This window comes from Dasypus novemcinctus, chromosome 5 (assembly GCF_030445035.2).
Source record: "Dasypus novemcinctus isolate mDasNov1 chromosome 5, mDasNov1.1.hap2, whole genome shotgun sequence".
Classification (NCBI taxonomy): Eukaryota; Metazoa; Chordata; class Mammalia; order Cingulata; family Dasypodidae; genus Dasypus; species Dasypus novemcinctus.
In genome coordinates, this window is record NC_080677.1 from 144,352,592 (window position 1) to 144,379,520 (window position 26,929).

Below are 26,929 nucleotides of genomic sequence, written 5' to 3' on the forward strand. Positions count from 1 at the left end.
TGACAAAAAGTGTCAGCAAATACAGTGCTCAGTTTAAAGGTTTAACACACCAAAGAATTGCCCTGTTGGGAAGAAAGTGCTAAATTGCAGATTCTCATGGCTGTGGTGAACCTTTTATTTTCTCAGCAAAATAGATTCTGGATTTATTAAGTTCGGTTACGTAGGTTGCCTTGTATTTGGGCATTTCCTGCCGTCATTCAAAAAGTGGAGAAATCAGGTGGGTGGTCTGTGTCTTTTGTGATCTCGTTACTTTTATCAAACCGATGAGTGTGAAATGCCACTGCCCTGGCCGCTTGGTTATGTAGTCATTTATGGGCTTCTCCCCCCTCTGCGGCCTCTCCTTCCGGGCCAGCCGTCCTCTGTCTGGTCATTATGCACACCAGACTTCCTCTCCAGAGTCGGCATCGTCAAGAGCTTTCCAGAATGTGAATGCATCACTAGGAATGACATTGCCTGTGTCGGCAGGTCAGAAGGGCTCCAGAGAACCAGCCATCCGATAGACCATGCTACATTTGCAGAGATAATATTGATCCTGGCGAAGGTTATGCTGTTGTCAAGCAGCCCCCAGGTATAAAAAAAAAGAACAACCCTTCCTCTCTCTAAGACAAGGTCTGCCAATAGGTGACAGGCAGGCAACCTGGATTCTCTATTCAAATAAGAAGAAGGTCATGGGAAATGGGTCTGAAAAAGCAAGAAAGCAAAAGTTTTAATTTAGGGTGCCGAAAATTATAGAATGCAGCATAGGATGCTTGGCAGCCACACATTCCTTCTTCCTTAGTTTAGCAAGGTCCTGGCATTTGCTTGTCATACATGGGCATCACATCAGAGAACAGCTTTCTTTGATCAGGCTAGACAGCAGGCAGGAGTCAGCCTCGTTTCAGAGATTTATCACACGTGATCCCATGAAGCTCTTCCTGTAAGTGTGTTTGGTATGACAGGGTTAAGCAGACATGGGCTAGTAAGTGCTGCTTCCTCCCATCAGAACTCTCAGTGCAAAGAGTATGGGCTTTGCAAGCAAACTACCTTGGTCCAATGTGGGCATGTCAGCCTATTCCTTACGTGAACTTGGCCAGATTAAAAATCTCTGGGACAGGAGTAAGTAGAGAAGAGCTGGGACCAGAATGGGCAGTAATTTACTCACTTTTCAGTGTTTGGAGAGAAGTTTTAAAAACAGAGCATTAAATGATAGTTTTAGCCAAACCTACCTTACTGAGCATGAGCTTCCAGGTTGGGGGCCTTATAACATGCCATCTTCTCCCAGCCTGTGTCCCCTGTCCGGTCTACCTTTTTTCTTTCCCTTAGCTCTGTGCCTTTTCCATTGAGGGACCCCATAGCCTCAGGGATCAATAGTGATACATGCCAGGAGTAAACATGGCTTATCTTCCTGAGGGGTTAAGTCCCGCTCAATGGTAAAAAATGTAAAACTGTTTGTATTAAAACCAACTGCCATATAGTATGAGGTAGAATCAGATTTCCAAAGGTAATAAAATACCAGCTTTCAGAGCAAGTTGACATTTGCTTCTACCAACTACTGGTCCTCCCTGCATGTGAACATGCACACACACACACACACACACACACTCACCTGCAAGGGAATCAGCACTTACTCTTTTCCTACCTATCAATGGCAGCATTTGGCTAGCAAGTAGATAAGGTTGCACTGGCAATGAAAGGAAGAAATATTAAAACAGGTGCAACCAATTTGGAAATTTATTTTTCAACAATCCATGAAAATAAGATTCACTAAGTAAATTAACAGCATACAGTACAAAGTGGGATGATTAACCCATTGATAGAAAATAACATTTTCAAACATTTCAAAATCATTTTTTATATATAATAATTAAAATTATTCTTTGAGTTTCTACCTATTAGCCAGTAGTCTGAATTAGGGGGAAATAACTTTAATTACTAGTATCAGCTAACCTTGACTGAACATTTACTAGGTTCTAGTTTCTTGCCTAAAATGCTTTTCATGTATTCTCATTTGATTCTCACCTCTACTCTATGATTTAGGTTATATTGCTACATCTGTTTTACAAATGAAGTAACCGAGTCTCTCAGAGATAAAAGTTCTCGCCCAAGTTTACACAGTTAAAAGGAGTAGAGCTTAAGATATGAATTCAGAAAGCCTTGGCCACCACACTAGATTGCCTCTTCTTTCCTAACAATTGTTCTGGCATCAGAAATTGTTACCCGAATGGTGTTGGATGTTGCAGAGAGCTGACACTCCTGAATGAGATGTTATTCTTTCAATAATCTCAAAGGCAGAATGAAATAACTTTCCAAAGGAACCAGGTAGGTTTTTTCCCTCAAGTTCTTGGTCTTCTGGTTGCTACAAAAAGGTGGCCTCTGCATTTCTATAAGTTAAAAAGCTGATTTATCCATTTGCAGTTTGCCAAAAGGTTACTAATGCAAAGTACCAGAAATGGGTTGGCTTTTATAATGAGGATTTTATTTAGGGTAAAAGCTTATAGATCGGAGGCTGTGAAATGTCCAAATCAAGGCATCAGCAGAGATGATTTCTCATCAAAGTCAGCTACTGGAGACTGCCATGTGGTAAAGATGGCTGCCAATCTCTGCTGATATCCCTGCCTTCCCATCCAGAATTTACTGTTTCCTGGAGCTCAGCTGTGGGCAACCAGGTATTGGGCTTGTCTCGCTCAGTCTCGGCTGCTCTGCTTTGTTCCCAAGTTCAGCTGTTAGTTATCAGGTATATGGTTCCTCTCTTCAGCCTTGAGCTCCACCATAAGCCCAGCCTCTTGGGTACTTTGTATTTAAACTTTGGCTGCTATCAGTCCTTTAGTCCTCTCTCGCATGGCAGAGACAAAAATGATGACTTCCTTTCTCTGTGTGTCTATCTCTCTATGTCTCATTTATATCAGATGCAGCAAGAAGGCAGAGACCAAAACTGGCTCACACCTCACTGGTAGTCAATCAAAAGCCCTAAAGTGACCTTATCAAGTAATCTAATCAAAGTCCCCTTGGTTGAATTTAATGCAATCAAAGCCCCCCCCCCCCAGGAATGGATTAAAGAACATGAACATAATCTTTTTCTGGGATTCACAAAATTCAAACTCTCACATCTCTACTCCCAAAGTCTCTAATCCATGTTCATTCCTTCACTTTTTTTTTCTCCTGAGGGTGACTAGGTAGAATCAGGATTATAGCAGTTGTGGTGGGAAAGAGAAGAAAACAGTGAATAAAATTTTCCTTGAAAAGTTATTCATCTGCATGCCATATGAAATAATTTTGTTTACACGTCACTTTCAGCCTGGTGTGTGTGTGTGCATGTGCGTGTTTTATATATGCTTCTAAATTTCTATATATATTCTAAATTTCTCAAGTAGCTATCAAAAAATTAAGTAATCTCCTGGAAATTTTCCCGATTAAATCATTCTAGAATAGAAACAATCATTTGTCAAAAGTTTTACTCCAATCATATGTTTTACTGAGGAATGAGTATTGACCCTAGTTCTTTCCCAATTTTACTTTCTATTCATCCTCTACACCTTTACTTCCTCATTTATAAAATGAAAACATTGGACTAGATTATCTATAAAGTTTGCTCTGATTCTGACAGTCAATGATTCTATGACTTTGATTTTGTAGAAAAGTCCTGGGTAATAACCTCAGTTCCCAACATTGTCAATTCTCTTTTTATAATGTTTATACATGTTCACACGTGTATATTATGTTTCTTAAAAACTGATGGCAAAATGACTAATATTCCAGTGGAAGCCCTCCATTGGTCAAACCAACAATCGTAGAGACCGCCAATAAACACCCTGCTTCCTCCCCCATCTCACCACATTTTTGGCTTAAAAATGACACATCTGTTAGGTGATATTAAAATGAAAAGAGATGTTCATGTGGTTTGAAACTTTTCATCCCCTTCCTTTAAATGCTTGACAATATTTACAAACAAGAGGAGAGCATGCTGCAACCAGACACTCCCAGGATTCACACACACACACACACCCCAACACTGTCTACTCTGAGATCTCCCTTTTGGTGTGATTCCCTTCCCCAAACCAGCTTTGTGATACCTTATGACATTGCTTTGGTGTCTCTCCCATTTCTTATGGCAGAAATGTTGTTTCAACAGGCAGGCACCAGTCCCACTCTTTCCTTGTTAAATAATTGTACAAGCTCCATTCAAAGAGACTGTGTTCATTTTTTGTTTGTTTGTTTTGTTTGGAGGAAAAAAACACAGGAAAGAGAGGAGGGGACGGTTCAAGAGGACCAGTTTATTTCCTACCGTCCCTGGAATTGTGACAATCCCACAGTCAGGACTGATACTTTCTGGTGCTCCAAGCTGTGTAGCATGGGCATGGAACCTTCTGCTCTGAAAAGTGGAGCAGCCATCCTCCATCCCCTATTACTGCAAGTATCTCAAGTCTTTGGGGACAGTGGAGAAAACTTCCTCTTCACATAAAGCCTGGGACTCCTTCCACATTATGGGAAAAGGGTTGCTGCTTACTTAAATTGTCTTCATCTTCTGTATTTGCAGCACCAGGGCTTAGGTACTTGAAGGGAGCGATGAAGGTTGACAATATGCTTACTTTGTCTGGAAAGAAAAAAAGAACAAGGAAATGCGCTTTTGACATAGAGTTTCAGAAAAACTCAATGCTCTCATATGTTCTTATTACTGATGCATTGGACAAGGAAGGTTGAAAGGTCATTTTGGTTTCAACCACTTAATTCTGGCTCAGTCTTTTATTGAATTTCTGACAGCATTTTATCAAATTCCCCCTTCCATTCAATTTTAAACATAATGATTTCTATCTTTCTTCTTCTCTTATTTTTGGCATCTCCCCTTCTCTTGCTGCATGTCCCTTAAAATTTCCAGGGTAACAATCTGCTTACAAGAAGCTGGGTGGGACATAGGCTTCCATTCTGATGTCCCTTTAACAGAGGGGAATGAAAGCAAGGTTAAAAAAATGCACCATTAAAAAGGAACCATATAAATAAAGTCAAAACTATTTTTCCTTGTTAATGGAGAATTTGCTTTATGGACTTGACATAGAAGGGAAAATAAATGGACTTACCCTAAACTGTAGGCATGCCCCTTTTGGGTGTTTGAGTAGAGTAGAGGGGAGGAGAAGGAACTGAGGAGGAGGACACGGTGGGGCTGGGGGAAACGGCTGGTTGAGAGGCTCTAAGAGCAGAAGGGGCTACTCTGAATAGTATTTCTGGAAAATGGGGAAGTAGAATAAAAGCTATGAAAGAAAGCCTTGGGACATGCACTTCTACCTACGGCCCATAAATTGCTAACGCAACGATACTTTAGAGTGGTAGTAGGGTAAGTAAAAGGTGAGGCTGATCAAACATACAAGGTGCATCTGAGAGTGAAGATGGCCCAAATGAGGAAATGCCTCAGGTGACTAAGAAAATATGATTTCCTCCCCTCTGATCTCAGCAATTTCTTTTTTAAGCAGAGAGATTGAGGAATTGTAGATTGAGAGTACTATAAGAAGAAATACAAAGGAGTCGCAAGGAAAGTTCTTTCTTTTAGAGATTCTCATCCACTAAATAAAACCACATAAGTTGGGACTGTTTATCCGTAAGTAGAACTTCCTCCAATGCAGAAGAGGTTCCTGCCAGACACACACCATATAGGAGATTCCTTTACTCTCAGATTCCTGCCTTTCAACCATACTTCCTGACTTCCCTCAAGTCCACATAGTAAGTTGTGGTGTGTTATGAATCTTGACAACATTTATTTCAAGAATGTTGATATTGGAGTCATAGGAATATCAGCATTACTTAGCAAATGTGGTTCAGGATTGCAATAGGGTGATTTCCTTTCTTCCTATTGTTTCTTCAAGTTGTCCGGGGTGTAAATCATCACACATTTAGTTAGTTACTTTGCTATGCAGGTTACTTTCCACTTCTTTCTGAAGCAATCAACTTTGAGTGTAACTTTTTTTTAAATGTGAGCTTACTGTATTTTCATTATGTTAATTTTTCTTTTTCTCTAATAAAAAGAGGAACTCTGTTAATATATTGGCACCGTGTACCATAATCTAAGTGCAATTTCTCTGGAAAATGCTAACTGGTGGTATATATGCGGTTAGCCTTCAGGCATCCAGCTCTGTGGGCTGAAATTTGCTCTTTTTTGTTGCTGAGCATGTTTTCTCTTTAGCCAAGCCTTCCAGAAGCCACTAGAGTTCACACTTGAAATTCATTCAGGACCCTGTTAACAGCTGTTGTTTCCAGGAGGGACTGGCAACAATAAAATGTCCACAGAAGAGAACTTAATAAATAACTCAACTATAAGCCAGTGTTCCTTCTTCTTTCCACCAAACAATAAGAATAAACCCAGAGAAAGATTTGTTCTCCCCGAACCCTCATGGCCCAAGCTAATTTACAACAAGAGAATGAAATATCTTGCTTGAGTTATAATTTCATTAAGGGAGTCCAATAATATTACACAAGAGTGTGAAGCTCAAATGATTTAGTCAGAAGGATCGCAAAATGAAATTACAGTCTTTCTAATAAAGCAGGGCTGTGAGCCAACCCCCTATGCCATTTCAGAGCTCACCTCAAGCACAATTGTGAAATATGTAAAGATTGTTTTAGATCTATCAGTGTTCTAACTTTCTAGGTTGCTTGAGTTATCAAATAAAAATGCAGGATGCCTAGTTCAAACTGAATTTCAGACAGATAATTTTTTTAGTATATATATATATATGTCTCAAGCTTTTGGGGACATACACATACTAAATAAAATTTTTTAATTGTTTACCTGAAATTCAAATTTAACTGGACATCCTGTATTTTATCTGGCAGCCCTATCCCTTTTATGCCCTATCAACTTCTCTTTTCTCTAGTGCAGTGGATTTTAAATTTAAGGGCAACTTTTCAAAAACCAAACCAAACCAAACAGAAAACCAACCGAGTTGCTAACATTTATTTGCTAAGTAAGTGCATCTGAAACTATAACTATTATCTATTACCATTGTTGCTTCATAAAGAAGTATTTTAACATTGAAAGTACATAAGCTATATGGGAGAAACAATTGTTTCTAAGAAAGGACAGACTGCATCTTTAGAATGTCATTAGAAAAGGAGATGAGGAATTACATTTTTTATTTAGAAAAATTACAGCAAATATTATTTGATGTCAAAGCCTCTTTTCGTAGTTGTTTCCTTGATATAGTTTGTCAGTATGGGCATCTTAATTCAACTGGTTCAATATGAGTAGAATGCCCAACTAATTCTATTATTTTGTTTTATCACTGTCATCTTTTGAAATACTTGTTTCAGGCAGGTGGCTTATTAAAAATGGAGGCCAAACTTTTATTTTATTCGGTGCTAACATTTTGGGCACACGGAGAGAAACTGATAGACAAAATTCCGCACATTTCTGTCTGTCTCTCTACCCCCTCAGTGGAGGTTGATGACAGACCAGGTTTCTCTCTGGGAACAGCAGCTGGGAAGAGTAGCTGTGCACTCCCTCCTCGTCAGCCATTCATATCTTTCACTGTAACAAAGACTTAAAACACTGAGCTCAGGCCCAGATTATCTGAGATGAAAGAGTTGGAGATTGATCTGAGAAAGACATAACAGATCTGACTGCTGCACCTGCTCTTCCTCCAATCAAGACTTGTTTTCTGGAAAGGTCTAATCACCATTATTCATACCACAGTGTGCCACTTTTAATGCATTACTTGTAATGTTCCAGGACAATTGCTTTATAAACCTTATAACTCATTGCAGAATAAATGGAATTTGGCCCTTGTGGAAATGCATTTTTTGGAGCAAGCAGGCAAGCATTTTCAGGGTACAGAGCCCTTTCTTGGAACCACATGAGATGACACATTATAGTTGGTATTTGCAAAACAGAGGAACTAAAATTAATTTTTTTTGATATAACAGTTTGGGGGAACTACTACAGTGTCTTAGAAAGATACACTCACTCAAAATAACTTTTACATATTTAAGATTTCCTTATTATCTTGTTTAGAAATTAAAATGTCCTGAATTAATAGTTTACTTATTCTTTCTTGTTTCTTAACATTTTGGGGTGAGGATTATCTTTGAGTGTCATAAAAGCTGCAGATCCTCTTCTTTGGAAAAAAATCATATGGCTTTACCAACAGTTTTGCCTGTATTATCGGGGGTTCATGAATCCCCTGAAATCCATCCCTAGAAGAACTCTTGATTTAAGGTATTAAGTGTTAAGAACCTGTAGTTAAGTAAGTGTTAATATACTTTGCCATATGGAAAGAGCTACACATATTAAAAATACCTGGTAGTTGGGTTATTAGTTATACTGCATCATTGCTTATTGAAATGGTCATCTTTTCCTTGTAGTATATATTTTAGGTAAAGAAACTAAGCCATTGAGAAATTAAATGACATGCCTGGGATTATTTATAAGGATATGGGCATGTTCCCATCTCCCCAGCCTATGGTTTCCTTCCCTGTTAACTAAAGACTACCTAAGAAGCAACTCATTCTTCTATCTTTACTCACTAGAGTGAACATTGCTCCTGGAAATGGCTGATTGCTGCCAAAGTCTCTGGATTTTCTTCCTTGCTTTTGCCAAAGTTAACCTCCCTACATTTCATTTGTCATTTTTGTAAAAATAAAGAGAATATCATTTTTCATATTTCTAGGGTCACAAAAGGAACCAAAAAAATGGATGTCAAATACTTTATGATGCAAGGACAAAATCATTTAAATTTAGGATCTGGTTAATATTTAGTAGAGAAATTATATAGGCTTTCTCCTGAAGCTTTCATCAGTAATGTATTCATTAAAAAGTTGACAAAGGTAAGATAAAAACTCAAGGAATCACCCTTTTGAGGAATACTCACTGCATGTAAAAGTGAAGAGCCAGTTTTCTACCATCTTTTCCCCAATCCAATGACTATGACATGACATCATTGAACATAATAAGATACAGATTTTTTTTGGTTTTGTTTTGTCTTGCCACTTTCTTTCTGATCTCTTGAGATGAAGAAAGGGAAATTGTTAAGTGCATAATGTTCTTCTCCAAGGTGAATAGAGAGAAGAGATGGGTATGCTAAATAATCCTAAACCTACATCTCATTTCTAGAAAGAGCAGGAAGGAAGAATAATTAAATATGAGCAAACAGGCTGCTGGCCAAGATGAAGGAGCTATTACTTGACTAGCTGTCTCAGTGTAAACAATGCTACACCTGGGCAAATTTTATGAAGGAACTGTTGTAACAGTTTGAAATTATCGATGAATTCCAAAAAGAAATATTGGATTATGTTTGTAAACAAGTCTTTTCCTCTGGGCATATGAAATAATTATATTGGATTCAGAGGTTTACTTGATGTCAGTAGGGCATTGAGTCCCTGCCCCTGGTGGGTGGGGACTCACAGATAAAATGCATGGTAAAGGACAGAGTTGGAGGTTTTTTTGATGTTGGAGTTTTAATGTTGGAGTTTGATGCTTAAGCCTTCAACTGGAGCCCCAGGAAGTAAGCTCTCAGAGGAAAGAGAAGCAAACCCCAGAAAGAAAGGATCCCTGAACCCAGAGAGAAGCAGGACACTGGAAGGGAGGAACCCAGGAAGCCTGAACCCTTGCAGATGTTGGCAGCCATCTTGTTCCAACACATGAAAATAGACTTTGGCGAGGGAAGTAACGTATGCTTTATGACCTGGTGTCTGTAAGCTCCTACCCCAAATAAATATCCTTTATAAAAATGAACCAATTTCTGGTATTTTGCATCAGCACCCCTTTGGCTGACTAATGGAACTGTTTTCAGAGGTTGGATAACAGACAGTGGATATGTATGATCACTGAGAAAAAGGAATCATGTCAGATGAATCCCACAATTTCTAGGAGTAGAACAGTGGAGTGCCCAAAAAACACTATTGATAAACTGAGAAGGCAAATATCAAAGTTTGGCTTGCTAAAGTGACAAGAATTTGAGAGCAAAAAAAACTGTACCCTGAGGGAATGGTCACTAGAGATCTCTGTGACATTCTTTTAAGTCTTTGGTTAAATGCTAAGATGCCCATATACAGAGGAAGACTCTGTAAAGCAGTTATGAACTGACGGAAAATTCAGGAGATTGCACAGTACTAAAAGACAGACTTTCTGATCTGGCAGAATAGAGATATTTCGTTAAACACTTTGGGCATTCAATTGGGGTCTTCGAAGCAAGCTAATTGGCTAGTAAATAAACTGTCTTCCATAAGAAAACTAAAGGAATAATACAAAAACCCAAATTCTTGACAAAATTGCATGTATAATGTGAAGCTCATAATAATAATAATAAAATTGTTAGACTTAAGAAGAAGCAGGTAAGTGTGACATATAGTGAGGAAAAATAAATATAGGTGACATGGAAAGATCCAGATATTACAGATTTTGGAATTAGCAGGTAAGGACTTTAAACAGATGATAAATCTGTATATTTATGGATTTAAAGGAAAATATGGGCATAATCAGTGAACAGAGGGAAATTTTGGTAAAGAAATGAAAACTATAAAAGTGAAACAAATGAAAATTCTAGAACTTAAAGTTATACAGTAGACAAAAATGAAAATTTCACCTGATGGGTTTAACATCTGCTTGATATCACAGAATAAAAAGTAGTAAATTTGAAAGCAGAGCAATAGAAACTCTCAAAACTGACACACAAGGAAAAAACAAACAAAAACTGTAAAAAACCCCAGAAACTCAGTGATCTATTGGACAAGATAATACTTGGAGCTCCAGAAAAAAATGGGAAAAATTTAAAATGATGGGTAAACATTTCCAAATTCATTGAAAAATATCAAATCAAAGATTTAAATACTCAGTCTCAAGTAGAATAAACCCAAAGAAAACAATACCAATGTACATGATAGTCAAATTGCTGAAAACAAGACATAAAGAGGACATTTTGAAAGTAGCTAGAGAAACAAGAAGCATTAACAACCAAGCAACTATGATAGGAATAACAGAATATATATATTTAAATTTCAGTAAATACTATTAATCCTGTAAAGCAAAATAATAACATTATATTGTATTGTTTATTGCCTATTTAGAAATAAAATAAAGGAGAACAAAGAGCACAAAGTGTGAGTAGGAAGTAAATATAATTATGCTGTTGTTTCTTTTTTTGATCATGAGGTAGTAGCTTGTGATAAGTTAAACATGCATGTTTTAAACTCTATATCAGCCACTAAAAATGATATAAAGAAGAATACCTAAAAAGTCAATGGAGGAGAAGAAATGAAATATTAAAAATGATTGTTTTGGTAAGCAGATGTAGCTCAAGCAGTTGGGCATCCCCCCTACCACATGGGAGGTCCCAGGTTCTATTCCCAGTGTCTCCTAAAGAAGAAGTTAAGCAAGACAGCAAGCTGACATGTTGGGCTGGTGTGGTGAGCTGATGCAACAAGGTAGCACAATGGATGATGCAACAATGAGACACAATGAGGAAACACAATAAAAGACACAACAAGCAGGGAGCAGAGGTGGCTCAAGCAATTGGGCACCTCCTTCCCACATGGGAGATGCCAGGTTAGGTTCCTGGTACCTCCTAAAAAGAAGATGAGCAGACACAGAGAGCACACAACAATAGACACAGAGAGCAGATAACAAGTGCAAACAACAAGGAGGGGGGGAGAAATAAATAAAATAAGTCTTTAAAAAAAGATTATTTCATCAAAAAAAAGCAGGAAAGGAGGATCAAAGGAAAAATAAACAGGGACAAATAGAAAACAAATTAGCAATACAGTACACTTAAATCCAAGCATACCATTAATTACATTAAATGTAAATGAAATAAACAGTCCAATTAAAATGTAGAAATATGCAGACTGGATTAGAAGCACAACCTATCTATTTGATCACTATAAGAAACACTTTATGCATAGATAGCATAAAATTAAAGGATGGCAAAAGATACACCATACAAATATTAATCATAAAGATGAAATGGCTATATTAACAGTAGACAAAGTAGATTTCATAATACTAAGCATTGCTGGGTATTAAGAGAGACATTTCATAATGCTCAAGTAATCAAGAGGATATACTAATGCTATATGCGAATATACTAAATAACAGAATTTTATACTGTGAATAAAAAAGTAACAAGCCAAGGTTTGTATAAATAAATATACAATCATAATTAGAGATTTCAGTACTCTTTTCTCAGTAACTGATAGAGCAAGTAATCAGAAAAAAATCAGTGCAGAATAAAATAGTCAACATGACCAACTTTTATCTAAGATTTTAGCATAAGAAGCCAGAAAAAAGAAAAGCACATTAAACCCAATGTAAGTAAAAGAGAATACGTAAAATAAGAGTAGGAATCAATGAAATACAACTTGAAAGCACAATAAAAGCAATAGAAAAAAATTAATGAATCATAAGTTGGGTCTTTGAAAAGATGAATATACATGATAAACATCTAGTTAACCAACTGATGATGCAACTGGAGAATGACCTTGAATGGAAGGTTCAATGCGGATCAGCAGAATATCCCTGTCTACATAAAATAACATGACTTTAAAATGCTGTTTGACCTAATCTAAGGGGGAAATGGAAAGGAGAAATGAGTTTATATGGCTACGAGTCTCTAAAAAAGAGTCTGGAGGCTGTCAGAAGGATTGCCCTTATGCACAACTGAGCAGAGTCTAAGAGACAGATAAAGTAGATACAACCCCCAGGTATTGGTTCCTTTGAGGGCTAAAGAGGCCCATGGGTGCTATGGTCATGGCAGATGGGGTTAACTGCCATGTCAGATGGCCCTTCTTTGGAGCTGGTGTTTATGCGTGATGAATCTGGACTCAGATGGGATCTCTCTTCTTAAGACTTTCATGCTACTGTGCTGGAGTTGTAGTTGGTGTCGGGGTTTAAGATATATTTAGGGGATCTGAATCTCTGGACTGACAATGTGATAGCCAGGCCCTGAGCCTCAACAGACTCCAGCACCTACAATCTGATCTATTGGACCCACCTCACTCAGCTAAGATGGAGTTGAAGAAGGACAACCACCACAACATGGAGCCTAGAGTGCCTACAACTGAAAGTGAGAGGATTGCATCCAGTATCCATGAGGAATCTGAGCCTCCTCTTGACATAGAGGTGCAATGGACACAACCAATCCAATGTCCACAGAGAAAAGGTGGCATTGGAGTGGGAAAAGTGGACATGGTGGCTAATGGGTATGGGGAATGGCAGGAAGAGACGAGATGTGGAGGCGTCTTAGGGACTTGGAGCTGCCCTGGATGGTGCTTCAGGGGCAATCACCAGACATTGTAAATCCTCACAGGGCCCACTGGATGGAATGGGGGAGAGTATGGGCCATGATGTGGACCATTGACCATGAGGTGCAGAGGTGCCCAGAGACGTACTTACCGGGTGTAATGGATGTGTCATGATGATGGGAATGAGTGTTGCTGGGGGGGGGAGTGGTGGGGTGGGGGTGGTGGGGTTGAAGGGGTCCTCATATATATTTTTTTAATGTAATATTTTTACAAAATCAATTAAAAAAAAAACAAAAAAAATCTAGTTAGACTAATTGTGAAAAAAGAGGAAAAAAATACAAATTATTCAATCAAGAATCTTACTATAGTTTCCACAGTCATTAAAAAGATATTACAGAAATAATATTTAAAAATACTTTATGTAAATAAATGCAAAATTTAGATTTGCTGGACAACTTCTTTGGAAAACATATACTAGGAGAAATAGATAACCTGAGGAACCCAATATCCCATAAATAAATTGAATTCACACTTAAAAACTTGCTCTCTTAAAACTCTAGATCCAGATAGCTTACGTGGTGAATTCTACCAAATATTTATGGAAAGAATTACACCAATTGTACACATAATCTTGTAGATAATAGAAGAGGAAGGAAGAATACAAAAGTTATTTTTATCAGGTGAAATTTAACCTGAAACCAAAACTATTCAATGACGCTACAAAGAAAACTATAGACTAATAGCTCTCATGAGCAGATGAAATTCCTTAATAAAATACTAGCAAATTTAGCTCAGCAATGTATTAAAAGTTTAATATATCATGAACCAGTGTGGTTTGTTCCAGAAATGCAAGACAGGTTTAATATTTAAAAATCAGTCAATCGAATTCACCACATTGACAGAATAAAGACAACAAACCATATTATTATATCAAAGATGCAGAAAGCATTTGACAAAATGCATTCGTTGTAAAAAATTATCAACAAAGAGTTAGAAGAGATCTTCCCAAATCTAGAAAGAACATATCAAAAATGTACAGCCAATCTACACTTAATGGTGAAAGATTGAATGATCTCCTTTTAGGATTGGGAACAAAGTAGGGACATCTGCTCTTATCACTTCTATTCAACATTGCACTGGAGGTTGTAGCTATATAATAAGGCAACAGAAAGAAAGTCATATGGATTGAAAAGAAAAAAAATAAAACTGTCTTTATTTGCAGATGAATTGAATCAAGTAAAGATTAAGAGTACTGGAAATAATAAGTGAATTTGGTAAAGCCACAGGATACAACTGTAATATACAAAAATTAATTTGCTCCTATGTATTAGTAATGAAAAATGAAATAGAAGTAATAGTATTTTCAGCATCAAAAAAGTATAAAATACTGTTATAATTTGAAGAAAAAATAAGATGTGCCAAACCTCCTGTCTTAGTTTTCCAGGGCTGCTATAACAAACACCACAAACTATTAATAGTTGGTTTAAACACAGGAATTTATTGTCTTTCAATTTTGGAGTTTAGAAGTCCAAAATCAAAGTTTTGCCAAGCCATACTTTCTCCAAAGTCTGTTTAATTCTGATGGTGGCTTGACAGCATTCCATAACTCAAACTGCCATTTCCTTCTGTGTCCTCCTCCCTCCTATTTCTGTTTTCAAATTTCTTTTGCTTCTAAGGACTCCAGTCATATTTGATGAAATCATACACTGATTCATTTGATCCCATTTTAATCGGCTCCTCAAAAACCCTATTTATGCATGAATTCACACCCATAGGAATGGGGTTAGGACTTAAATACGTCTATGTAGGGGACATGATACAATCCATAACATTCTGCCCTCTGGACCCTATAAGACATACTCTTTCCACATGCAAAATACATTCACCCCATCCCAATATCCCAAAGCCTTAAGGCATTTCAGATACAACTGTAAGTCCAAGATCTCATCAAAATCAGTTATGAGTGTGGTCCATCCTGGGGCAAAATTCCTCTCAATCTCTGGACCTGTGAAACCAAGAAAACAACATTGTTTCCACAATGCAATGGTTGAAAGGTGTAGAATAGGCATTCCCATTCCAAAAGGGGGAAATTGGAAGGAAAACAGGAGTCACAGGTACCAAGCAAGTCTGACCCTCACCGGGGCAAACTCCTTTAGATTTCAAGATCTGAGAGTAATCTGTGGCTCCATGCTTTGTCTTCTGGTCCTGCTGGAGTGGCAGTATCATCCTTTCTGATGACCAAGGTGGTGGTCATGCCCCCCACAATCGCTAGGTTGGCCTGCCCCCCCACAAATGCATGGGTGGGACTGCCCTCCCCAAACACTGGGTGGACCTGCCTTTTCCAAACATCAGGGTGGGCCAACCCTTTCCAAATGCTGAGACAGTTTGGTCTGATGATCCTTTCAACCAGATCTTTTCATCTATGGTTCTTCCCTTGGGACCATTCTTCCTTCATTTTATCCTGTCACTGTCCCATTCAGTCCAGGCTGGGTATGTTTTTGCTTACAAAAATTCTCAAAAACTTGCCAGTCTTCCATGCACTTCAAGGGGTTCCAAAAGTCAGCTAAAAGGGTCTCTCACAGATTTTTCCTCTTTAATTACATCTCCTTTCCTGACTTCCTCGGAGATGGCTGATTGAACCCATGAGTCATATAACTAATTTCTTTAGCTAAGTTGTTTAGTCACATCTTTGCATGGAGACCATTTTTCTGGGAACTCACCTCTGGTGAACTCAAGGACTGCTTCTGACCCTTGTCACAGAGCATGCTATGTGGATAAGTTGAGAACTTTCTAAACCATCACGTTCCTTTTTTCTTCAGAGATCAATCTTCAGTTTATCTCTTTGCTCTTGCATTTTAGTATATGGCAGGCTTTCCACATTTCTTTGGAAATCTCTCATTTAAATATCCAGAGTCATTGCTTACAACTCCCAATTTCAATCCAATGCTAGGACGACGTTTAGCCAAATTCTCTGCGACTTTATGACAAGGATTGCTTTGGGTCACGTAGATCTGTCTTTTTTCTTTTCCTTACTCCTGCTTCTGTGTTCGAATTTCCTTTGCTTATGAACATTTCAGTCATAATTGGATTAAGGCCCATTCTGTTTCAGTTTCACTTCATCTTAATAGGGTCTTTGAAGATCTTATTTACAAATGAAATCACATCCACAGGGTGAGAGTTTAGGATTTGAACATGTCTTTGTAAGGGGCATGATTCAATCCACAACAGTTCCACATCAAATTTATAAAACATTGGTGAAAGAAATTAAAGAAGATCTACATAAATGTAAAGATGAGCAATGATCGTGGATTGGGATATTCAGTATTGTTATGATATTGTTTCCAGATTTTTCTATAGATTCAATGGCATCCCAATCTACATCCAATAAACTTTTTGTAGTAATTGAATGGTAATGATACAATTTTACATGGAAATGCAAAGGCCATAGAAGAGTCAAAACAATATTGATAATGAAGGATAAATAAAATGTGATAAAAACATATGATAGATAAATAGACCAATAGAACAAAATAGAGAGTCCTGATATAGAATTATTCTTTTGTGATCAGTTGTTTCTCAACAAAGATGCCAAAGCAATTCAATAAGGGCAAGCAAGAATTTTTAACAAATGGTGCTGAAAAAAATTAGAAATCTTATTGGAAAAAAATTATTTCTGAACCCTATCTCATACCATGCATAAAAATTATCTCACAGTGGATTACAGACCTAAATGTAAAAGCTAAAACTGCAAAAGGTTCTAGAAGAAATCGTAGGGGACTATTTTCATGGTTTTTGTGTAGGCAACAATTTCATATATGGGACATGGAAGGCACTAATCATAAAATTAAAAAAATGATAAAGTTTCATCACAATAAAAAATTTCAGCTCACTTACAAATACTGTTAAGAAAACAAAAAAGACACCACAACTGGTATAAAATATTCACAATCAAGACGACAGTCTTGTATGCAGAATACACAAAGAACTTCTGCAACTTAATAATTAAAGACATACAATCCAATTTTAATAAATGGGCAAAACATTTGATCAGAAACTTCACAAAGGAAGATATACAAAAAACTAATAAGCACATCAAAAAGTGCTCAACAGTATTAGACTCTGGAGAAATGCAAATTAAAACCACAATAAGATACCACAAAAATGACTAAAATTAAAGTCTGGCAGCATCAAGTGTGACTAATGTTAGAAATCAAAACTCACATACATTGCTATAATAACTTAAAAATGGCTCGGCAGCTAACATACACTTATCCTATGACCCATCAATTCTACTTCAATATATTCATCCAAGAAAATGAAGTCTATATGTTCACAAAGATTCAATACAAAAATGTTTAGAAACAGGTTAAAACTGGAAATATCCCAAATGCCCATCAAAAAAATAATGAATAAATGAATAGCAATATGCAGCTATACAGTGAAATATTCAGCAATAAAAGATGGTATGGATGACTCTCAAACTCATTATGCTAAGCAAAAATTCTAGTCATCCTATATAATTCCATTTATTTGAAGTTCCAAAAGAGGTGAAACTACTCTATGGTAAACAAAACCAGAACATAGTTGCCTCTATGGGAACTTTCTGGCATGATGACAATGTTCAATATTTAGACAGTGGTATGTTTTAAACACATGTATGCATTTGTCATTGAATTGCAACACATCACCTTTGCACATTTTGCTGTATGTAAATTATAATTTAATAATGAAAAAAAGGCTGAAAGGCCAAAAATGACTGGAAGAGAAAATAAATGATGCCTAACACACACCAAAATATTATTCATCTACAAGGAAGGAAGAAAATTGAAGATGATAATATTAAATGGAGGTGTCTACTAGAAAGGAATAAATTGTATATCCAGTCATGTCCTCTTTTACCTGGGCTTAAATTTTCTTTTCTTTTCTTTTTTTCTCTCTTTCCTTCTTTCTTCTTTTTCCTTTTGCTTATATTTTATATGGAATGCTCAAAAATGTTTTTTAAAAAAAGCTTTGAAGTTGCAACAAGAAAAATCACAATCTCAATGACAAAGCCCTTTGGAGCCATCCTCAGATTTATATCATGAGAATTGTGTGTAAATCAAAGGGGGAAGTAAGAGAAAGTTGCAATGAATGCTAAAGAAAGTTGAAAGTTTAAATCAAAATAACACTGAGGACTCAGTATTTCTAAGGACTTTACCCATTGGTGTTCATGGTGATGTAAACTACTGAAAAAATATTACTATTTTTTTAGGCAGTGCTGGAGATTGAACTCACGACCTCCGACATGTGAGGCAGGCACTCAACCACTGAGCTACACCCATTCCACAAAAACCTAAAATTTTTGGAGCTTATTTGTGGAACCAAATACTGTTTTGTTAATAAATGATTTCTAAAACAGTGTTTATGAAGTATGATGAAATTTGTAAAAAAACAAAACAAAACCAATGTGGTACATGGACATATGGCAGTTATCTGGAAAATTCATTAATGTGAAATAACACATTTCTGGGTAATTTAAAGAAAAACTTTAATTGCTAAAATATCTAAAATTTTGCTCTTATATTTCTGCTTCATGAAAAGTACTATATATTTCGTTTTGGTTGAATTGTGGTATCAGCTATTTTAAAAATACATAATTGAGGACTTTAGTTCTGTCCTTATTTCAAAAATTTTAAATGACATTTTGTATTTATACCTTCCTGTTTTGTAGGCCACATAGATTTCCACATCTATCACAGCTCAGGTATCTGAAACAATTACATAACTGAAAAAGAAGGGTGACGGTTGGATACTACAGAACTCCATCAGTACCCCTGGGCTACAATACCTCAGCCTCTTTCATAAGTTCCCTTCTTATGTTTTCTTTTTTACCACAAACACACTCTGACAGATGGCCTCCCTCAAATTTGACCCACTTTCTTCTATAACTGCATATCTAATTGAGTACAGGTATATCTTTAAAATGGATACTGCTTGTATCTAAACACAAATTCCAAGCAACATGAACAGGTGGGCTACCCTGGGAAGCAAGAAAATTATTAACTTCCATGCAGGCAGGAGAAAGGAAAAACATTTTGGAATAAAGGCAAATAATTTATCTCAAACCTTTCAAGAATGCACATTTTAAAACCGTTTTCAAGCTGCCACCCTCTGAACAACATATGGGAGTTTGGGCAGCATTTTATGAAAAAGGTTGTGGGTCTACACTGAGTTTTGTAAAACAGAAAAAGGTCAGTTCCTTTTGTTGTTGGTAAAACTCATGGATTTGATCCTGCAATGTTCAAAATAAACAGGACACCAGCCTGCAGTAGCTGTTATTCATTCATTCAACAAGTCTTTATTGGATGGAAATAATTGCACAACTAAACACAAAACTACAGACTCTGATGCTATCAAAGAACAAGGCAGAGAGAGCTAGCCTAGTCAGGGAGGTGGAGAATGCCAGGGAAGCATCTCTTGAGAGGTGATTAATTAGCTGAGACCTAATAGATCATAATACTACTATTTATTAAGCTCAGAGATAGCCTTGACTGAGAGAGTCTGGTCCAGAGTCACTCAATTATGCTTCCTCTAGTTAAAATGAGTAAGGGATTATCCAAAGTGAGAGAGGGAGAAGAGCGTTCCCAGCAGAAGGAACTACATATGCAAAGGCTTTGTGTAGGAGGCCATGGTCTTGGTTAACCTTCTGAGACTCTCTCTGGGTTGCTGACCATTACTCTGAGGATGGAGCTTTGCGGCACTGCTATAAAGTTTGAATCTGAATTGGGAGCATGAAGAGACCAGGTGGCAGCAGCCATAAAACAGCTGGATAGTGAGAGATAAGGGGACAAGCTAGGAAGATGAGTCTGAACACAGAAACACAGGAGCCTCAGAATGACCCCTGAGATGACCAACCTTTGGACCCCTGCCACCAGGGAGACGTGGAGACACCATTAGTCATAGGCAGGCAGACACACAGTAACCTTGGCCAATTATGTAAGGGGATTCTTTCCTAATCCCGCCTCCCTTCTATGGGTTTAGAGTTAGCTAGCAGACTGTTCATTTTAATCTGGATTATATTGAGCTCCATAGATTGAAAATGACCAGAAAGTTACGGGATCTGTCTGAGATTCACTGAGGGATAGAGAAGGAGGGATGAAAGCGAGAATGGTTAGAAGGAGAAAAATAGGGAAACACCCCACAAAAATTGTTTTGTGTTTATATTCCAAGGAGTGGAACTTCTCAATGAGCTGGTGACATCTCTTCTATAAGTGAGCCCCCTAAGCCTCTAGACTGGTAGTCAGTGGCAGATCTGGTCCTCAGTCTGATGACCTTAGAGTCCTGGGAGATTTCCAGTCTATCACTCCAGCTTTCAAACTGGAGTTCAAACAAACTGCCTCGTTGCAGGGGCTGTAACTTAGTGGTGGAAATTAGTGAATGAAACCTGTCTCTCTTTCTTCCTCTTTCCATCTCTCTGTCTCTCTCTTTCCCTCACTCACTTTCTCTCTTCTTTTCAAAGTCCCCAAGTTTCTGAGGAAGTAATCCCTAAGTGAACGATGCTGTAAGCTTCTGGCAGCTTGGGAGCTATTAATAACTCTGCATGTAAAAATATGACTTGGAAAATAATGATTTCCAATTCACAGGAATGTGAAGCATGGTTATTATTTAGTTGTATGACAACATTTAGAGCTCTTTTATGGAATTAGTCTTTTCCTCATAGTTTAATTTTTAAGGCATTTGTCTTCCTCTTAGAAAACTTTCCCTAAATGTCGCATACTAAAATGTTCCCATATCAACATTGGTACACTAATCACAGGGTGGGTTTTTGACCAGGCAATAATCACAGTGCCGTGAGCAATCTTGTAGACCATACAGATATTTTGGGCATGGTGCATATTCTGCATTCCAGCTGAACTTGGGTTATTTTTGGAAGTAGAGGAAAAAAGCCTAAAACAAACAAGCCCACATACCAGATTTTCTAGGTGCCCTTCCAGATGTGGATAGTGTGTACAGATACAGATGGCCTGACAAGTGATTGACAGAGAAAGGTGAATCTTCGCAACAAAGTATATTTAAATTAGAGAAAAAACCCTAAAGGTGTGGTTCACACCTCATTTGGAAAGATGTTAGCTTTCTACATTATCTGCCAAGGCACTCTGTAGCTTTGCAGAACTCTAAACACTTTCTTCATTTTATGCTCCATTTGGGAACGGATGCATATAGAAATTGTATGACATCATTCTCTAGATTTTAATTTAGTATCCTCAAATCAGCTTTGAGGTGTGAGTGCTACTGCAGAGCCCAGGAAGCCACTTAGGACCCTGTTGCATGCTTCCTTCTCTACTGGGGGCAGCAGAAAGGTCCACAACAATAATGGATAATTTGGCGACGAGATAAAGTTAGCATTTGCTGTGATGCTATTTGAGGCCATTTCAGGTGCTGACACCAGACAGGAAAGGCTACAGGTTCTTTTGAAAAACTTTCCTTCCACTACAACCAATCAATTCAAGATTCGCCAGAATTATTCTTTCAGCAAATTCCTGTTGAATCTTTATGCTGTGCCACATACTTGGCCAGACATCTCATCTGATTATGGTAGCAACTGCATAGAGAGTGGTCTGAACACTTAAGAACATTTCATAAAGGCTGAAGTTCATTTCTCAAATGCAAAAAATGTATGTGTTCATGTTTTAACTCATTATACGCACATAGACCTACACACTTAAACAGGTATACAATCACACTGAGCACTCATTTCTATAGATATTCCACTTTTTTTTCTAATTTTAGGGAAAGGCAGAAACTTTCCATTGTAGAAAATTCCCCAGCAGTTCTCTAGGACTTTCTCCTCCTTTGGGCTCCATTTGTTGGCTTTTACCTAGACCTGAGGTAAAGTCAGGAGCAGCTCTATAAGGGCAGAAGCTAACGCAACAACTTTAAATCTCACAGTTTCATCATGTCCATTTCTGCTACGCTAAGTAGTTGTTTCCATTGTGAGACAGTTTGCAGGAATTGATGGAGCTCTTGGTTAGAGAGAGCAGGTGGCCCAGGGATTTAGCAGTGGATTAAATTGTGGGGAATTTTAGGGCCGAAATCAAGCCTTCATTACTAACTTGACTCTGAGGGTGAGTAAATAGTGTGAGAAAGTCTTTGACAGAGGATGGGTCTGTGATTCTGGCCAGGATATCTATTAATCAGCTTGAAGCCGGAATTTCTCATGAAATGAAAATGTAACCTTACAGATCTACTCATGTACTCTGAGGACTATAGTTAGTAAACTACAGACATAATGAGAAATCTAATACTCTGCCTAAGTGTCCGTCTTCAACTGGGTTTGATTTTCTTGTCCCTTTAGACACGATTTCCTCAAAGTCCTTCTTCAGTGTCATTGGTTCCTTACAGGCCCTGTGCCTTCCTTTCTTAGCATCTTCTTGCCTTCTTCCTTTGGAGACTTGTTAAATCAACAATCCTTTTATTTACTGGATAGTTTTTACATGCACTTTCTACTTTATAAAAAGAAGCTTGCCCTAATTAGTTTTCTCTGGTCATGACCATTTCTACCTTTCCTACTTTAGATGCTTCAACCCTAAATCATTATTCCTGTTAGTGAATGAACAGCTTCATGAGCACACAGGCACTGACTCAAAGGCTCACCAGGTTTTTCAAGTGCTAAGTCCTGTATTAATCTCTCTGAAATATGGTTATTTTATACACAAGCTATCATAGAATAATAGAACTCAAAGGATCAATCATATAGGTTGCCTGCCTCTTCATAACCCTTCTGCCTCCCTATTCCTCTCCCATAATGGTGCAGCTTTTTCTGAGTCCCTGGAAGTCAGGTGTTCATTTCAGTGCATTGTTACCCATCCTCTTGGCTGGTGGTCAGGTTGGTGTTACTTTTCAGTTTTCTTGAATATGTACGGTGTTTCTTTCTACTGTAAAGGTGGCCATGTTTCCTCAGTCAGGTGTAAATTTGGGGTTGTGATTTCATGAGTGAGGATGAGATGAGGGCTGACAACACCGCCCTGATGTTTTTCCCATCTGCCCTGTTTTCCCCAGCAAATACCCCGTGAATAGGGCACCATTCTGTCCCAGTTTGCTATGCACAGTCCCAGTTTAGGCCTGTTGTTCTGGTGTAATTATTAATAGCATTCCTTTTCACTTACAACAGTGTCCTGGTTTTGACAGTAAGGTATAAAGTCATCCTACTTATGAACAAAGCTCTCACCTGAAAGTGGGAGGCCTGAAGGCAACTGGATTCCTTAGTCTCCAACTTTCTTCTGATTCTAAAGCTAAAAATCTTACTTTTTACAGACATTTTCAGCTGACTTTTATAGGCACTTCTAAGTCCATGTACATGAAACTCAATGAGTAACTCCTGTCAAAACTAGCTTGTCCAGGGTGTTTCTGATCCACTTAGTACCAGTCACTGAGGGGTCCAAACTATAAATATTGAGTCACTTTGACTTACCTATTTTTCCTTACTCCTCATGTCAAGTAGGTTACCAGATTCTCTAGATAGCACCTTCTAGTCACTTCTTTTTTTTTTTTTTTTTTTTTTTTTTTTTTTTTAGAGGAAAAAACTGGCCAAGTTTCATTTATTTCTTAATGTCACATCTGTACAGCTCTCATATATACAAGAGGAAACATACCTTGGTTTCACAATGGCATCTGGCTGCATTTCCAATTATAATACAGCAAGTGCAAGTTCACTTGGAAATGTACATTTATACAGCTTATATAAAGACTGCTACACTATGATCTCTGATGGTAAAAGCATGATTTGACATGTCTAGTCACTTCTTAGTTCCATACTACAGTAGCTCTCATATGGATTTTTGCAATAAGCTCTTAAATATTATGCTTACTAGTCTATCCTTTAAATCATTATATCCTTCAAATTATTGCCAAAATCACTTTTCTTGAATGGAGGTTGAAGATGCTCATGCAAAGGTTCAGCAGGTTAAAAGAAAAGTATGACAACTTTTTGGAATTTCAGATAGATTGGTGCCTGCACATAGACTTGGGGTTGGAAGAGAGCGTTCATGATGGGACAGTAAGTAGGACAAGGTCCTTTGGGGTGCCATTTATCATATAAAGTTGCTGAGAATTAATCTTGAGGGCCACAGGGAACCTTTAAGTCACTTTAAGCCAGGACTTGCTGCGATCAGATTTTCATTTTACAAAAATAGTTATACTGAACTGCTAAGGGGAAGGAGCACATATGAGTGGTGGAAACCCCTCTGTAAAGATTCTTTTCTTCTTCAGGCCAGAGAGGTCCTTTCTAAACTCACTGCTCAGAGATCATCTTTCAGTTGATGATACTGCCTTAAAAATGAAGTCTAGGGAAATGGACTTGGCCCAGTGGTTAGGGCATCCGTCTACCACATGGGAGGTCTGTGGTTCAAACCCCGGGCCTCCCTGACCCGTGTGGAGCTGGCCCATGCGCAGTGCTGATGTGCGCAAGGAGTGCCCTGCCACGCAGGGGTGTCTCCCACGTAGGGGAGCCCCACACGCAAGGAGTGCGTCCATAAAGAGAGCCACCCAGCATGAAAGAAAGTGCAGCCTGCCCAGGAATGGCGCCGCCACACTTCCCATGCCGCTGTCAACAACAGAAGCGGACAAAGGAACAAGACGCAGCAAAATAGACACAGAGAACAAACAACTGTGGGGGGGGGGGGGAATTAAAATAAATAAAATAAATCTTAAAAAAAAAAAAGTGAAGTCTAATACAGAAGCCAGATTTCAAGTCCCACCATGCCTGGATGTGTGATCCCAAATACCTTATCCCAACACTCTTTGATAGTCCTGAATGTACTTCATTGAAAATCACCACATTATAAGACTCCTGGTAGTTCTTTGATAAGAGAATGGCAAAGTAATGTCATGTTTCAGTTACCACATCCTCTGTGAAGCCTTTCCTGTCCTTTCTTCCCCACCACTGTCCGCTGAATTCCTCCAATATTTACTATCCATAGTTTCATGACTTTTATCCCAAGTAGAGTTAGCTATTTAGCTATGTGTGTTTATCTCACTGTGATGGATTGTGTCCCCCAAAAGACACATTCAAGTCCTAACCCCAGTCTCGTGAATGTGATCCTATTTGGAAATAGGATCTTCGGAGATGTTATTAGTTGACGTGAGGACAAACTGGATGAGAGTGGACCCTAAACCAGCATGAATGAAGTTCTAAGGAGAGGAAATTAGGACACAGACAGAAAGAGAGAGAGAAGACAGCCTAGAAGGGAAAAAGAGCTTGAGCTAAGCCACCAGCCAAATGATACTATGGATTATTGATAAGTCACCCTAGAATCCTCCAGGCTTCAGAGGCCAGGTCCTGCTGACACCCTGATTCACCCCAGCACTGAGATAGTGCATTTCTCTTGTTTTAAGCCTCCTAGTTTGTGGTTCTCTGTTATGGCAGCCCTAGGAAAGTAAGACATCCTCAGTCAATTGTCTCTCCCTGATGAAGGCTATACAGTACAGTGGTGAGGGCACAGATTTTGCCTGCTGGCTGCCCCATTCAAGTGGTTCTAGCTTCTAGTCCTTGGCTTTTCCACCTACAAGATGTAAGATCCGGCCCCATTTTCCTAATCTCCTTAAATCTCAATTTCCTCCTCTTTAAACTGCAGTTCACCATCACGGGGATGGGACAATCAAATGAGGTGGGGCCTGTGACACACAGAATGCACCTGACATGTGATAAGCACCCAACAGCTATTAGTAATTTTTAGTTTTAAGGTTATTAGCAAGACTGATTTACTTCAGTAAAGCTCACAAGATATAATCATTTTCTTTAACTTATTAGGCGTTCAGTAAATATTTTCTGAAATGTGCATTCCTGAGGGCAAATAGCATTTAACTTTACTATTTAAGATATTGAGTTGAGGTCATTTGAAAAGTAGACATAATATATTATAAAACCTTCTAGCAACTCATTCTGTGCTCTGGTGACTTTATTTAGCTCCATTGCTAACACTAAGTCTGCACACTCCACAATGCCCATTTGATATTTGGTTAATTTCTCATCTCATGTGAATTAGATATCCTAATAACTGAAAACAGAACAATCGTCACTATAGAGTAATTGTTTAGAGAGCAGGTCAAAATGTTAGTATCTGAATTGACCAGCCTAAATTTAATTATTTTCCTTTGGAATTGAGCTTCTGCCTGTCTAATGCATGGAGATGATATTTATCATTTTTTAAGTTCCCTAATAACCACTTTCATTTATGCAGCCCATCTCAGGCCAAGTGAGAACTGCTATATTTTCCTTTCAGAAGCTCACACTGAGCATGACTGCATGACTGAAGCAGACCAGCACTGTTCCTATGTATATAATAACATTAATATGTGATGGGTGCACACACTGACAAATATCTGGGTGTAAGTATTGAGATGACTCCCTCCTGCCTTGCCCCCTGCTCTACCCTTCTTCATCTGCTACAACTGTGATTCATCATCTAGGATTGTTCCTGGTGAGTTTAGGTAATTTGAACTAAAGGTGGCCAGTCTGTCATTCATTCTTTCCATCCTTTATTTATCCAACAGAGAGTTATTGAGCACTTACTATGTCCAAGGAGCTGAGACTGCAGTCTAGAACTCCCTATTCCTGTTTTATTTATTTCACAGTCTAACACCATCTACAATACTATATGGTATACCTGTTTATTATCCTTCTCTCCCAATTAGAATGAAGACTTCAGGGGGTATTGTCTGCTTTGATCATTGGTGAAAAATCCTCAGTGGCTAGAGT

General features: G+C 38.1%; 1 protein-coding gene across 4 annotated transcripts in view; it reads right to left on the reverse strand.

The window, feature by feature from the left end:
* The window catches only part of ADARB2 (adenosine deaminase RNA specific B2 (inactive)), a 627,544-nt gene that overhangs the window by 217,532 nt on the left and 383,083 nt on the right, over positions 1–26,929 (reverse strand). For 2 of the 4 annotated variants that reach the window (XM_058297664.1, XM_058297666.1), the window contains exon 2: positions 4,484–4,570. The exons of the other annotated variants lie outside the window; for them this stretch is intronic. In XM_058297664.1, coding sequence (XP_058153647.1) covers positions 4,484–4,570 — 87 coding nt within the window. The remainder of the gene's footprint in view (positions 1–4,483; positions 4,571–26,929) is intronic. 4 annotated transcript variants of the gene reach the window in all.